Source organism: Sturnus vulgaris, chromosome 6 (assembly GCF_052056855.1).
Source record: "Sturnus vulgaris isolate bStuVul1 chromosome 6, bStuVul1.hap1, whole genome shotgun sequence".
Taxonomy (NCBI): domain Eukaryota; kingdom Metazoa; phylum Chordata; class Aves; order Passeriformes; family Sturnidae; genus Sturnus; species Sturnus vulgaris.
The window spans coordinates 43,877,752-43,893,791 of NC_142248.1; the positions used below are offsets into that span (position 1 = coordinate 43,877,752).

The 16,040-nt window shown below is 40.9% G+C and overlaps 1 protein-coding gene across 5 annotated transcripts in view; it reads right to left on the bottom strand.

Moving 5' to 3' along the window:
• KIAA0586 (KIAA0586 ortholog) overlaps nucleotides 1-16,040 on the bottom strand; it is a 106,982-nt gene that overhangs the window by 48,541 nt on the left and 42,401 nt on the right. For 4 of the 5 annotated variants that reach the window (XM_088166355.1, XM_014871396.2, XM_014871395.2 and 1 more), the window contains one exon: nucleotides 14,315-14,402. In XM_088166355.1, the coding sequence (XP_088022481.1) occupies nucleotides 14,315-14,402 (88 nt within the window). Of the gene's footprint in view, nucleotides 1-10,760; nucleotides 10,980-14,314; nucleotides 14,403-16,040 lie in introns of all 5 variants that reach the window. The other variant, XR_015804288.1, reaches the window with a different exon arrangement.

Consider the following 16,040-nt stretch of genomic DNA (forward strand, 5'->3'; position numbering starts at 1 on the left):
GATTAACAGAGCTTGTAGGCACCTGGGGGAAAATCATTTATCATTTCTCTGGGTTTAAATATCCCTGGCCAAAATACAGGGAGCTCTGCGCTGCAAAGGAGCATATCTGGAAATCCAGTGTGCATGTGTGGGAGCAGAGTGTGGGCTCTGCCTGATGATGGACACGACTTGGAATTATCCAACCATTCAGGCTGGAAAAGCCCTCTAAGGTGAGGGGCACAGACACCTGGCTCTGTGCATCATTACAGAGCACACACCTGAATTGAGGAGCTGTTCACAGGAACAGCAATTACACAAAGCTCCTCAGGAAAGCGCCTTTTGCAAACCCTCCTCACACCTGACAATGACACAGATTCAATTATTTAGCACAATCCTGATGTGACATGATGACACCCAGTGTGTGCCAGCAGGAAAAGGACAATGGCAAAGCAAGTCTTATCCCGTGTGCCTCATGGAATTTAATGGCTCCCCAGTATGGTACCTGAAGCAAATTCATTCACATTACACCCACAATACTCCCAAGTTCAGGAACACTTTCTCTGCAAGTATCAGATAAAGCAATCTGTTTTCTGGCAGTTTCTTGCACATCCTACAATAAGATCAGCATTTTAAGAAGCATTATCCATTATTTTCTTTCTTTCTGCCTCTTAAATATCAGGGAAGAACTGAGTCTGAATATACTTAAAATTCAATACATCTCCAAGTTGGGGAATATGTTTTCCCTCATCATTACTCTGTCACTGAGCATTATGCTGCCTACACAAGAGCAGGAGAGGACAAATGCTTAAAGATCATCTTTCTTTACACACAACATTTAAGTGTCACTGTTATTTGATGCAATATTGGGGTTTTTTTAAATCGTGGAGGCAGAGAAGACACGTGCTGTAAAATCTCTTGCAACAGGACTGTCTCCTACATTGTTGGAAGCCTGGCAAAGGTCTGGATCATGCTTGGGGCCTCTCTTACTAATTCTGCAATGCAAACTGCAATGTGGTTTTAACTCTACTATTACAGAGCTCTCCAATCACTCCCTATTCCTGCAGGTGAGAAATACCCAGGTTAATGCAGACTCACTGTGCATTGCTCTGTATCTTTAGAGAGCTGCTTGGAAAGGGAGCAGTGGCATATCCAAGGTGTAGCTTTATTCCCACAACCAACATTTATCATGCACAGAAAGTTTCCTGGAAAACTATTCTAAATCTGATAAGAAAAATCCTCATTAAGAATCATTTGCTTGTTTAATTTTCACTTATTGAGCTTTAATGTACCATAAAAGTAATAACAACACTGCCTTAACTAAATACTGCTTGTCCTGTATTCATTAATTTTGGAAGAACACAAAACTGCCTGTAGATACAGGAAGCTGCTGGAAAATAAAAAGGAACTGATCGCATAAACTCCAACGAGAGAAATTTATTTTTTTTTTGTGGAACACAGAGTTCAACAAAAATGTATTCTGTTCACTGTACACACGACACCAATGGGAATAAGAGCCAGTTCAAGTTCTAAGTTACCATTACTTGGGTAATGGCTTCAAGCTGCAAGGCACAGCTGTATGGGCCCAGCCAGACAGGCTATCACAGCAATGCTTTGATAGCATGGGGCCCTTAAGTGTCAGGATATAGAAAAGGCAGCAGTTGTTGGCTGTGAAAACAGTCTGATACAAACCAGATGGGGACTCACTTCATGGGCAACACAAAGGAAAACAATTGGCTCATTCAACAAAGTCAGGCCACTGCCCCAGAGAATTAACAGAAGACAATAACAGTCAACCAGAGTTGATGCAAACAAGAAACAGCCATGTGGTTACGGTTTAAGGAATTGTTTCTCCTCAGACTAAACATAAAGTTTTGATTTCTAATTCTCATATTCATTAATTTCAGTCTCGTTTACAAGCCCCTTCTTCCTCCAAAGTCTTCCGTGTAATTCATTTATGTAGCACCAGCCTTCACACACCTACTTAAACAAGGAAAAAAATCTATGACAAAGGCAGCTATATTAATCTAATGTTTCCTGAGGAATGCCAAGACCACAGACAACTTTCTGAACCATGACAGAACAACATTACAGATACAGAGAGCCTTATTAGACATATTTGCATGCATATGGCAATACATTTACTGATTCTTTTTGATTTGAAATGCATAAAGCCCAATAGGTCACAGGCTGGGTTACCAGAGTACAGATGTCCTCCAGTTTTGGGAAGAGTTCTTCTGGTTTCCTACTTAGGTTTTTTGTTAAGCAAACTTCTGATCAATTATGTTGCCACGTAAGAGTTTTGTCAGGCTACAGTTAAAAAAAAAAATCTATTAAAATAGCTATTACCAAACCTTTTTTGAAGCAATCAAAAATTTAAAAACTCCCTATTTCAGCCATAACTCAAAAAATCCCCAGCTCACTCATTTTTAGAAGCTTGTAGAAGATTATGGTCGAAAATCTTAATTGCTCTTGCTGTTTTATTACAGGAAATATGAAAGTGACATGTGCAAAGGTATTTTGATTACAAATTACTTACAGAGATTGCACAATAACTCAGACCTCTAAGGGCCTTCTGCAATTTCACTCTCAGACTGAAAACATCTGAACTTTCTTTTCATATCCCTCAGACTATTCCCTCTGGCAGGCCCTGCACTGTGCAGCTCCACACGGGTGTGAGCACTGGGATGGCACCGTTCTGAGGGGAAGCCACACCTGGAAATCCAGGCAAGGACCTGGACATGGAGGTGTCCTGGATACCTTGTGAAAGCAGTGTCCTGCCTCCTGTCAGCTTTAGGACACCTCTGCATCATGAAATCACACAATGGTTTGGGGTAGAAAGGACCTAAAAATCCATCTTGTTCCAGCTCTTCCTATGGGCAGGGACACCTTCCATTGTCCCAGGCTGCTCCAAGCTCCACCCAACCTGGCCTGGAACACTGCCAGGGATCCAGGGGCATCCACAGCTTCTCTGTGCCAGGCCTTCAGCATCCTCAGAGTGAAGATTTTTTCCTAATATCTAATCTTAATCTACTCTGAATGTACGGTTCTTATTTAACAAGCTGACTCTGGAATGACAGAGGGAGTTTGTCCTTTAAGAAAGTGAAAAAAAACCTCACTCTGAATTAATTAATCAGAGAGTCAGGCTCTAATCATCCTCTTAAGTGGTTCTAGCCTTCAGCTGCTGTGGTTCTCCAGCCTTTGAGCATGGCTTCACTTCAAAAAAAGGCCAAAATGCACCCTGGCTGCATTCAAACCAAACCACCACGTACTTTAGGTAGAAAAAGCAGGTTTTATTTCAGTGTCCTGCCATAAGCACAGAGCCAACAAAGCCATTGTGCGCTGTGCACTCCCTGAGCTGAAACATCTCCCCGGCAGAACCACAGGGCTCATTTCCAAAAGCGCCGCCAAATTCCTGAAACCTCGGCTGCAGGGCTGGGCTGTCACATCGTAGCAAGAGAAGACTTTGCCTGCAGTGCTGCTATTATTCATTTTCACATCATATATATCGAGGTCAGACCACATTTTCTACGTGCAGCTGAAATTTTGGGTTGAGTCTCTCTGTTAGGTCGTTACCAGCAAATTACGAACCTTAGGAACAGAACGGCCTTTATTTATCAAGCCTTAAAACCTCAGAGATACTGGCAGTCGTAGTCCTGCATTAAAAGCAGGTGAGAGAGGAGCAGAAACCTCTTCAAACCCCAGGTCTGCCTGCACAGGCAAACCCCAGTTGCTGTTATAAAAAGGGTTTTTGGACATGGTGTGTCAGAGAACGCCTGCACATAAAGGGCAGCTGGAGCAGGGGGAGGCACGGCTGCCCAGGCTCCCTCAAAGTGAGGATTCCAACAGGAAACTGCTCCCCCTTTCTCTCCTCTCTCTTTTTTTTTTTTTTTTTCTCTCCTTTTTAATCAGGAAGGAAGCTTCATCTTCAGAAACAAGCATTCCCTGTGTAATCTCCCTGCCTGGCTGTCTCTAGGAGCGGGTCCAATTACTGAAATGAGCAACGTGCACTTCTGAGAAGTCAATGTTGTACTTACACTGGAACTCAAACTGGTAAATATTTCCCATTTATAACTCTGATTTACGTAACGGGGCACAATGGCAGCTGTTAAGTAAATTAAACAATTTTCTCAAGATCTGTAATTATGTTTCAGGATAATAAAAACGCACTAAAAAAAAAAGTCAGAAATTAAGCAATTTGCAACAAATTCCGTGCTTTTTACTTCTCCTGAAAATACAATGGCCTGACAAGGACAGACACTGCAGTTGTTTTACTGTCTTTAAACAAACACAGCTCTGCCAAACTCTTGCAATATGCACAGTGCCTAAAACAAGAAAAGAGAAAAGGTGAGATACATTTTCACTGTTCACATGTGGTTGATGATTTATTAATTTGTATTAAAAGTACATGCCTGTATGACATTGAAAAAAAAGTTAACTGGAAGGCAACATCAACAAAGAGAAACAGTTACTTCCCTGCAGCCAAAGCATTGGGGAAAAAAAGCATTTCACAGACCTGCTCCGTATTTTGTGTCACACTCAACAACTTTCACTCAAGTTGTTTAGAACTGTGCTTAAAACCAGCTCTTCCTTCTTTAAAAGCTAAACATAAGTTTTAGATTAGAGCAGAACGACGAGACATACAAAGGTTCTAAATTTAAATTAAGTTTTTCGAGGTGTAGGGCTGGTTTTTTTTCTATCCTAAATGACAGCACTCATGATAAAAACCAGAGCACAGTAGTCCACAGATGAAGTTTAACCCATCTCCTTCATTTACTACTGTTCCTTGCAAAGGCAGTCACCAAAAGCACATTTGCAAGTGGTATTTCAGAGATGAGGATTTGTTGTACTTCACTTACAGAATCGGTTGCAGGGAAGATGAAGAGGGTTTTACTGCAGCTTTATGTTAGGAAATGTTATTCCATAGTTACAAAACACAGCCCCATGTGCAGCCTCAGCACTGAGCAACAGGTCATGCATGACAACTTTAATCTTCACTCACCAGTCCTTACCCTATTTTTTAACAAGAATGCTACTTTGGCAGCCTGCATTTCTCAAAATCAGCATGTTATCAAAGAGGAGCATTACCAGTATTTACATAGTGTTCTTCATTTGGAAGACATCCTAGATAACATTTACTCCATTCTGTTGCTTTATTTGATAATTTCGTGGGCTTCTATTCTTTAGAAGTTAATCCTGTGGGCTTGGGAACTCTATATTTATATTTAATTACAAGCAGCCTTTGTATCACTGTATTGAGAAGGTGGAGCTGGACAAACCTGGCTTCTCTTTGGTGCATGAAGTTCTGTTTACTCCTGAAGCAAGCAGAAAAACAAGAAATAAAGTACCTGGTAACAACACTGGTCACCAGCATGAAAACTGCCTGTAAGTCAAGTCCTTTCACAATCTATTAAGCAGTAGAATTTTAAAAATACGATTTGATTGTGGACACAAATTGTTTAAATATCCATCTTTATTGGCCACTTTGGTTCCCTTCATAACTTTACAGCTGTGCCTTGCCTCTCCTAGCAGTGCCAAAAATCTACTAAGCATTAAAAAAGACAAAGAAAAAAAATTATTGTCTGAGAATGACAGCTTCTGTGAATCCCCAGTTTGCTTTGTAAAAGAGAGGAGGGATCTGGGGGCAGACAGTCAGAATTTGAGTTATTCATCACTCACCTCATACACACTCATGTCCCAGGGATATCCCTCCTACCCAGCCACCTCCCACACTAACAGCTGGTTCCTTCCAGCTTTTATGTAGTGCATAAAAAAGCTGAATTGAGAGCAATTTAAGAGCAGGTAAAGCTGAAGGGAGTCCAGCTGCCTCTGCTCAGGGCTCAGCAAACCCAGCACAGTGGGGAGAGCAGAAGCTGCTCCTTCTGTTGAGCTGCTCTCAGACTTGCATGAGCCACTGAATTATAAAAGGCAACATCTGCCTTCCTTACCAACCAGAAAAATGTAACAAACTCAGCACATGCTGAAGACATAAAGCCTGCATTTCTCCTATCACAGTGCTATATATGTTTCTCCAAGTTGAAATGTGTGTTTGTAATACTCCTTGTCTTCACCTGTCACCAAACAGTATCCAGGCAATGTGTTGCCAGCACCCAAAAGCATCAAGACTTCCTGCTCTGATACTGTTGCCTTTTATAAAAAAAGCTAAAAAGAAAAAAAGGGAGATAAGAGACCTACTTAAATGACTGTTAATCCAAGTAAGGATGGTCACCCTAGGAGATCCTGTGGTGCATGTGCCAACTGAACTAACCCAGCCAGCAGCAGGTCTGCCTGAGAGCTGCAATGGTTCCTGGCTCAGCTCGGCTGGTATGGATGCATCAGGCTGTACACAGAGAGTGACTGAGAAGTGGAAATGCATCTTACTCAGAAAAGTGCCTTTGTAGGCTATCATCTATGTGAGAAGCTGCAGCATAGTTCTGGATGCAGTAATTCCAAATGCCCTGCTGGAAAGGGAATGCTGTTTCTCTGAGTCATGGAATCACAAAATGGTTTGGGTTGGAAGGGACCTTTAAAGCTCTTCCAGTTCCAAAACCCTGCCATGGGCAGGGACTCCTTCCACTATCCCAAGCCCTGTCCAATACCTGGCCTGGAACACTGCCAGGGATGGAACAGCCACAGCTTCTCTGGGCAACCTGTCCCAGGGCCTCTCCACCCTCACAGCAAAAAATTTCTTCTTCACATCTAATCGAAACCTGACTCTTTTCAGTTTTAAACCATTGCCCCTCGTCTTGTCACTCTCCACCTGCATAAAAAATTCCATCTTCCTCCTTTTTATGACCCCTTTAAGGTGCTGGAAGGCCACAGTGAGGTGTCCCTGGAGTCCTCTCTGCTCCAGGCTGAATAATCCCAGCTCTGCCAGTCTGTCTCCATAGCAGAGGTGCTCCAGCCCTCTGGTCACATCTTGTTGCAGTGACACACTGAGGCATATCCTTTAGAACAACCAGGAATCCCAATTTACATTCTTTCACCATCACTGCTAACAAACAGGCATGTGAATTAAACTAGTGCAAGACCACAAAAATCGAATGCCTCTTCACAATGTTATGACAGCAGATGATGTGCAAAGGGACTTGACTCAATTTTATGTTTACAAATGAGCAACAGGTTCAGGAGAGACTCCTGATTCTTTTCCACAACCCACCACAACACACAGGCCACAGAACAGCTAAGCATGCTTACTTTCTAGTTGCACATCAGTTCTTTCTTGTTAAACCATGGGCTCAGAGCTGTGGAACCACTAATTTGTGAGAAACTTCTCCCTCCAGAGAAGAACTAACTGGAAACAGCCCTGGGGCTGATGTAAGCATTAAGTACATGGGGAGTCTCTGTCCTTAGGTGGCTTGCTCAAGCCCATTAATTTTTTGTGTGTGTCCCCCATTTATATAAGCAATGTTTGCATGAAAGGGGAAAGCAGGTCAGCCTAGTCAGCTTGCCACCATCTGCTTTTATTCAGAGTTGCTCAAGATCAGTGCCAGTGGGATCAGTGCCCATTAAAGGGGTTTATTGTGTGTGTTTATTTTTTGCTCTTTACAATGAAGGCAGCAGCAATTACTGTAAGTTTGTAAAAGTGCATACAAATCATAATCCTCAACACAAAGCTGCTTCAGTCAGATCCCAGCATGTTTACGAATCCTAGACAGGCTGTGAGAAAAGCTGTCCTGGCACAACAATTTCCACAGACTGGGGAGGAGTGTGGTAGTGTCCAGGAGATCAGAGATTTGTATTTAATAGTTGTTATCAAGACCATCCCCTGTTTGCAATCCACAGCAACTCCAGCTGATTCACCACCACATGAGAACCTTTGACAAAAGAAAAAGCTTCACATTGGAGCTTGACCCCCAGACAGGCTGACAATAGATGGATTTATACAACTAAAACTGGAACTGAGGAGAGATCAAAGGTAGGCTGCCAAAGTGGAAATAGCAATTTAGAGCTCTCAGCTAGTACATTCCAACTCCTAAGAGTGGATATGCAGCAGCAAGAGATACATTTTCTTTAAGGAGAATTCTGCCTAGGATATGCCTGGCCACTAAAGACACAAGCTACCAAAACCCCTGAGATGAAACAAAATATCAAAAACCCCTAACAATTAAACAATTGTAAAAAACCCAACCCTAACTGGCAAAAAGGATGGAAAAAAAGGGAAAACAGAGAATTCTAGTAGCAGAACTGCACTGCTTTGGGTCCAGGTTGTCACAAGTGTTTGAAAAGTAAATGCAATTATGAATCATTTCTTAAAAAATAAATTCCAATTAATTTGGATGTAAATTTCGTTACATTTTAATGATATACTTCAGAAGAGAAGATCCTCTGAGCCTTCTGGTGTCTGGGTGATGTGATGTGGGCAGCTCAGCAGGCCCCTGGACTAGGCACCACATGATATTTTGAAGTAGAAAGGGTATAAAGTGATAGGAAAAGGGGGAATGGCCTTAAGCTGAAGGAGGGTAGATTTAAGTTAGATATTAGGATGAAACTCTTTTATTATAAGGGTGGGCAGGCCCTGGCACAGGGTGCCCAGAGAAGCTGTGGCTGTCCCATCCCTGGAAGTGTTCCAGGCCAGGTTGGACAGGGCTTGGAGCAACCTGGGACAGTGGAGGGTGACCCTGCCCATGGCAGGGGGTGGAAATGGATGAGCTTTAAAGTCCCTTCCAACCCAGACTTGTCTGTGATTCCATGATTCGATGAAAAAGGACAAATTCCAAATGTACATTGTGTGCTTTGTGCAGCAGTGCCACAGATTTTCAGCTTATCTGCACGAAAAGGGGACTGGTCCCTCAATATTTTCACACTGCAGCCCCCATGTATGACTGAAATACCAGGCTGTATTTTGGCATTTCCCTGAAGTTTAAATTTTGATCTATAAAACACACTTAGAGGGATGCCACAGGTCACTGGATTACATCACCTGGAATCCTTTAAAATCTAGGCTTTAAAGAGGGACTCAGATGAGATTTTGGAATCTTTACTTTTGAGCCCCAGAAAATCTGAATAAAGACAAACAAAAATCTAAATATTTGACAGTCTCCATAGGAAGTAATGCTTTCAGGAGTGATCACATCACTTTGCAGAAGTTTCTCCTTCCCTTTCTGCACAAAAAACCCATCTGGTGCTGGAATTTCACTGAAAATCCCTGCTGCTGTATTCAGACCAGAGGAGGGGCTTGATATAGAGACACACCCTGAAATTTAGCAAAATAAATGTATTTAAACAGGAAGATCTTCTCAAAAGGGAGGCTTTATTCCTTTTACTGTATGAAAAGTGCAAAATAGTTCCCTCCAGAGCTTACCCAAACACACACCCCAGGATTCCCCAGAGGGCTGGACGAGGGAGGTGCGAGGATGCAGAAAGCTGTGCAGATTTCGTGAGCAGCACAGGCACCAAGGGGAGGCTAAAATGGGAAATTTTCTGCCTTTGCACGTGGCAAAAGCCTCAGCACAAGGTCACAGCAATGTCACTGCAGCAGACAGAGCTGTGACACTTAAGGAGGGCTGCAGGAAGAGAAGAATGAACTGACAGCTTGTTAGAAGTTGAAGGAAATTGCCAAGTGATCTGTAGGGAAAGGATTGGTGTGGAACTGTCCTCTAGAGAATCCCTTCTCCCTGAGCACAGAACTCAGCAGGAAACCCTCAGACTGCAGGGCAACATGACACTGCTTGGTACAGTTTTCTTCAAGTATAAACTCTGTTGTCTTGGTTTTTTCAAATTTCTCCATTTGACCACTTGTATTTCAAAAAATCAAACTGCATTCTAGGAATCCAAAAAACAAACCAGAGTTGTGCTTCACGTGCTTGTAGTTACTGTTCTTCACACCTTTAGGACAAGTAAGTGAGGGGAAAAAACTGACAGCTGTATGAGATCAGAGGACCAATTCCCAGGAAGAAATCTTTTGGGAATGGCTACAAAGATGTGCACAGTCCCATGAAAACCACAGCAATTGCTGCTGTTTGGTTCTTCATGACTCAAACCTGAAGCAGCAGAACACACCCACAGCAGGACAGCATCATCCACAGTGACAAATTCACACAAGACTTTGCCTTAAGCTATGAAAAATCCAACTTCTGGTTTAACATTGTGTCTGAAAAACAACTGAAGTAACTCAGTGGGAAAAGAAGCAGCCACACATATAAATGACACTTGTTTAAGAGATAAATAATATTTACAAAAGCCAAGAAATTAAAAGCTTCTGTTACAAATGTACTATAACACAGCTAAACATTTACTTAGAAGAATTCACAGTAGTAACTCTCAAGTGTGGCTACTGAGGATTTTATGTGGGATATTATTCAAAATGCATACTTAATTACTAACATGCATTTTTTCTACTGCATGGGCTATTGTGTAACTCGTATGGACACGTGCAGAATAAAAAAAAACCTCCTTGAGAACTGGCATTCTAAACTGGCAAACTAAACTTGGAGCACCTAAAAGCTAGTGACTGCTTACAGAAAAGACAGAATTTCTGTGGGAAATGAAGCCTTGCATTTCCTGACTTGCCCAAATGTAAAATACATTAACTGACTGATGTCAGTGAGCCACCTGATAGCACAGAGAGGTAACTGGATAGGAAAACCAGAGGAAAAATAGATCAGAATCATCCCTGTAAGAGTGCAAGGCCAGGCTGGATGGGGCTTAGAGTAACCTGGGATAGTGGAAATGTCCCTGCCCATGGCAGGGGTGGAACTGGATGATCTTTGAGGTCCTTTACAGCCCACACCATTCTGTGAGTCTGCAATGAGAATTCTGAAGAAGCACTGAAAAACACTTACATGAAACATTTGCCTGAAAAATGACTTAATTCCAGCTCATTCCTCCAATTTCCAAGATCTTCTCTCAGAAATTAGGCAAACTCAAGGAGCAATACAGGCTACACAAAATATTTCAGCCTCTCAGGTCGTGGTGGTTCTCCCTGCAGTGTGGAAGAAGAGCTCTGCTTTGCTTCACTGGCTGCTCTATCCAGGGTGGTGTGGAGAGTCTTTGGCAAAAGCCTTCAGTGAAATTCAGGCCAAAAAAAGAAACAGCAGGATATTAAGGGAAGAGTAAGCTTTCAGTAGAATAGTCTTGAGTTTTACCAAAACAGTTCCAGTTCTAAGAAAAAAAAGAAAGACCTTTAGCCTTATCCTAATCTTCTTCCTTCCTTGAAGCATCTGTTACAGATTTGCCTCATGCCACAATAGTTTTAAGAAAAAATAACCCAAAACCTAACTCAAGAGCAATTCCTGGCTGAAGAAGAAAGACAAAGAAGTATTTAGTTATAGCCATATTTTCAGTATTACAGCTTTCAATACAGCCTAATGTCAATGTTAACACAGAAGCAGCCTATTTTCAATACTGAACAAGAACTATGGAATTTTTGTTTTTATACAGATTGTTTTAAGGGCTTCTTGTCATCTTATTCATTTATTGCACAGATCATCTCCTCCCACAAGCAGTTGTGTAATCTCTCTGTGGCAACAAAGCCAATTGCTTAGTGTCCCAATATTCCTTTCCCATGTATTTACACTGCCTGAATATAATTCACTAGCTGGAGATAAAAAGGAATTACTATCATCAAGTTGTGCTCTCTAGGTCACATTTTGAGAGTCTATGCTGTAGGAAAATAATTAAGTGAAGATACATCTACCTCTGAGCTGCTCATATTAAAGTTTAAAAATGCTCTGCACTCAAGCATTGCCACCTGTTCTTTCATTTTAATTTTAAAAATTCTGAATCCCTTTAATGCAAGCCTGAAAATGCCTAAATTCTGGAAATATGAGCATTCACCAACCACAACAATTACTATCCTATTAAATTCATGAAGATATATGAAAGAATGGTACAAAGATTAAAGGGTATTATAAAGCCAAAAATATATATGCATGTATATTATGTACTACAACTCTATGTTTTCAAACCACTGTCTCCACTGTGTCTAGAAAAGGCACACATTTCAATTAATAATACATCCAGGCTTGATTTTCAGTTGTAATTTTTCAGGAGACTTTACCCTTTCAGGCATGATATTGTAGCAGTCCTGAACTTCAACTTTCATTAGAAGCCATCAATCAACTTTCTTTCAGTAAAAACACATGTTCACTGCAGACCACAGACATTTTTAAACAACAAAAGAAAGCTCTAATGTGTGTGTATGTTTATGGCCACCAAAAGATGAATCAAAGCTTGTCATGTACTTATCAATTAAATAAAAATGGCTTTTTAACATCCAACTTGAAGTCCAAAACAATTTTCCTTTTCTCCCAACACTGTGAATTCATTCTTCATCTCAGGGCTTTGGATTTCCTAAACTCTAATACCAATCCAACCACATACCCTTTAAACTCTGAAAAAGTACCTAAATGGTGCTGCCTCCAGAATGCTTCTCCATTTCCAGGGAAGCATTCCTTGTCCCTGGCTATCCCAGGGAAGGCAACCATCTGACATGAAGGTTCTATAAACAAGGTGCTTTGAACTTACAGTAACAGATGTGCTTAATTTCAAAATGTTGTATTTACTTAAACCCACGTACACTTATCATGTTGCAAGCTTTCCTTCTTCTTTCAAATGCTTCTTATTAATTTTTACCCTCAACTTTTGGCCTGATTAAGGTCTCTGTGGTGAAGCTTAGAGAGAGAAAACATTCTGGTTAAAAGTGACAGACAGTTGTTTCCATTTGCTAATCCTTGAGATTTTTATTGGCTTATTAAATATGTATACTTTGAATGAGATTTCAATTATCTCTCTATATAAATCATCCTTTTTTTTTCTTTTTTGTTTTTTTGTTCCTTTCAAAGAAAATTGACTACTGCCATCTCCTGGTCACATGTTTTCAGTTGACAGACCCAGCTGGACCGTACCCAAATTCCTTGTGTTACAGTACAGATAAATGCAGAGGTAAAAATAGGTAAACACAGACCTGCACTAAGTTGTGCCACTTCAGCTCTGGAAGCTTTTCCACTAATTATCCACAGATAAGTTTTACATTATTCATAACTTTCTTCATATGCAAACCACGGTTTTGAAATTATGTTCCAAGTCCCACGACCAATAACATTGGCCTGGGGCTTTTCTTACCACTTATAAATATTTGAAGCAGAATAATTCCCTCAGAATTCGATGAGAGGTTTTTAAAAAAATTAAATGGAAGAAGTTCAAAGAATTATTTTTAAAAGGGCTTGAAGGAAGAATTTCTCTGTGCTAGGGTGGAGCAATTATAATTGCATATATTGTAGACAGGCAGGTTTTTAGATTCTTGTTCTTAGAATGTAAGATTAAAACTGCTAGACATCTCACTGTAGCACCTCCACAAACTTCTTATCTGCTAAAACAATTACCCATGGCAGTCATGTGCACAGTTTATGCTATTCCAACACTGACTTGAGCTACAATAAACAAAAGATATTCTCTCCCTCTCTTTCATCATCCTGAACACCTTTATAAACACTGTTAAGCAACCTCCAAAAATAGCAGAGATAATACTTAGTGACCTTCAGAAGAGAAAAATCATTATCTGCTACACACCAGGTCATTTTAACATTGAAAATATCTCTTTTATTCCCACATTTGCATGATCTTAACTTCACATTATCTTCCAGTTCTCCTGCAGCACTCCTGTGTTCTCTCAAGTGCACGAGCCACTCCCTTTATCACAACATTATGAACATCTCGTTTGCTGAACAGCTCTCTACAAAGCAATTAAGATTCAGTTGACTACAGAAAATGCACGTTGTAATGCTCTTGGCAAATCCAAATTTAAATAAATTCTTAATTGCCAACATTCTCATGACTTCCATACAGATACTTTTCATAGAACCATAGAATGGTTTGGGGTGGAAGGGACCTTCCACTATCCCAGGCTGCTCCAAGCCCTGTCCAGCCTGGCCTTGGACACTTCCAGGGATCCAGGGGCAGCCACAGCTTCTCTGGGCACCCTGTGCCAGGGCCTCCCCACCCTCACTGGGAAGAATTCCTTCCCAATATCCCATCTAACCCAGCCCTCTGTCAATGTGAAGCCACTGCCCATTGTCTTGCCACTCCATCCCTGGTCCAAAGTCCCTCTCCAGATTTCTTGATCTCATTTAAACACTGGAAGGGACTCTAAGGTCTCCCTGGAGCCTTCTCCAGGCTGAATTTCCCATCCTTTCAGTGCACCCCAACAATAACATAACTATTACACATACAGCCCAAACTTTGTACACATGTATGAACCATGGATACAGAAATGGCTGAAAATGCTGTAGTAATGAAAACCAAATTTTTAAAAATCAGCACTATTATGTCAGTACACAACAATATTTAGAAGTGATGTGCTTAACTGAGAGAACTCTGCATATTGACATTGATTTACCTTCTTGTTGCATCTCCTCAGATTTCCTTCTCACAAAGATAACTTGGGGTCTCACAGTCCCAACATGTGCAGCTCCTTGACTTTCCTCCTAGGTATCAAACATTAAAAATCACATTACAAATCTCACCTTTGATGTAAAAGCACAGAAAGATTATATCCAGCTTCAAGAAACATCCAAAGAAGTTTTTAAAGATTCATTAAATGTGTGCACTTGCTCTCCCTACATCTGACTTCAAGAGAATTCAGCTCTGAATTAGCCTATTACAGCTATTCCCTCTAGACAAACATCCTGGGAGCAGCAGGAGTGGATGGAAAAGTGCCATTTAGACCTGAAGACACAGGAGACTTTCAATTTTTACTCAAAGCATGTAGTGGAAAGAACATTAAATTTCCCTGGCTTTCTTCAATACCCAGGATATCTCCCTAGGTATTACCCTCCTGACTAGCAAGAGAAAGATAAAAGAGAAAAGAAATATAAAAATTTCAGCACATGCATTGGAAAACCCAGACCAAATCTAAAATCTATTTCCTTGGCCATGTTTTTAGAACTGGTTGCTCCAAGCCCCATCCAGTCTGGTCATGGACACTTCCAGAGATGGGGCAGCCACAGCTTCTCTGAGCAACCTGTGCCAGTGCCTCACCACCCTGACAGGGGAGAATTTCTTCCTAATCTCTAATCTAACCCTGCCCTCTAGCAGTTTACAATCACCACTGTCCCTTGTCCTGTCACTATGTGCCTGTCTGGAAGACTTAAGGCTTCTCTTAAGACAGACAAATTTAAAGCAGACAGGATGAGAAAGAGTTGAGGTTATTTTCTGAGAGCGTGAAGGTCTCATGGAAACATGACTGTAGGACACCAATATATAAAATTAACATTAAATGTCAGCAGTATAACAGTTCTCATGGGTCCATCTGAAGTGGTTTCTTTTCTATTGGATTTATAATACAGCAAAACTCAGTTTAAACTGAACCGAGCTGCAAACAGAAGTTGAGAGATAACACAGATTCATAACCCACAATTATGCATTCCTGAAGATTAAAAAAACATGTCTTTTGAAATACTAAAAAATGAAAACTAATGAGAATACCAAAGTGACAATCCCACTTGAAAAATGTGGATTGTATAAAAACATCCATACTTATATAAGAATATTATGAAAATATTTTGCAACCAAGTGATTTTCTACGATTTTAACAATGCATTTGGGACTTCAAATTATTTAGATTTACCATCTCTGGAATGTGTAGCCACGCAAAAATGACTTCAATGTTCCTGTCCCTCCCATGATCAAAATGATTTATTTAGAATAGGAAGAGCCCAGCTTCCTCCAAGTCATTCTCTTGCTTCTTAGACCTAAGACCATGGGGGCAAAATGGCCACAAATAACAGTCAATTCCTGTATTGTTGCACAAGAATGGACAGGAGGGGTCAAAGTAAAGATGCCTTTAGTCTGGCTTTCTGTCTAACAGTGGCTAAAAGCATGTATAAATCTCAAAACAAAACAAAAAAAAATCTAATGCCAGAAATGGAGAAGCAGCCAAGGAATTTGGGTAGATAAGAAAATTCCTGTATGACTTAAGCCATTTGTTTTGGACTGAGTGACCACACAGACTTCACTCTTCCTTGACAAAAAGGCATTTACTCGTGCCCTGTGTGAAAACTCAGTGCTCTTTCTGCTGGTGAAAACCTGACCTACACACCAGTGCCAGAGGGCAAAGAAGCCTG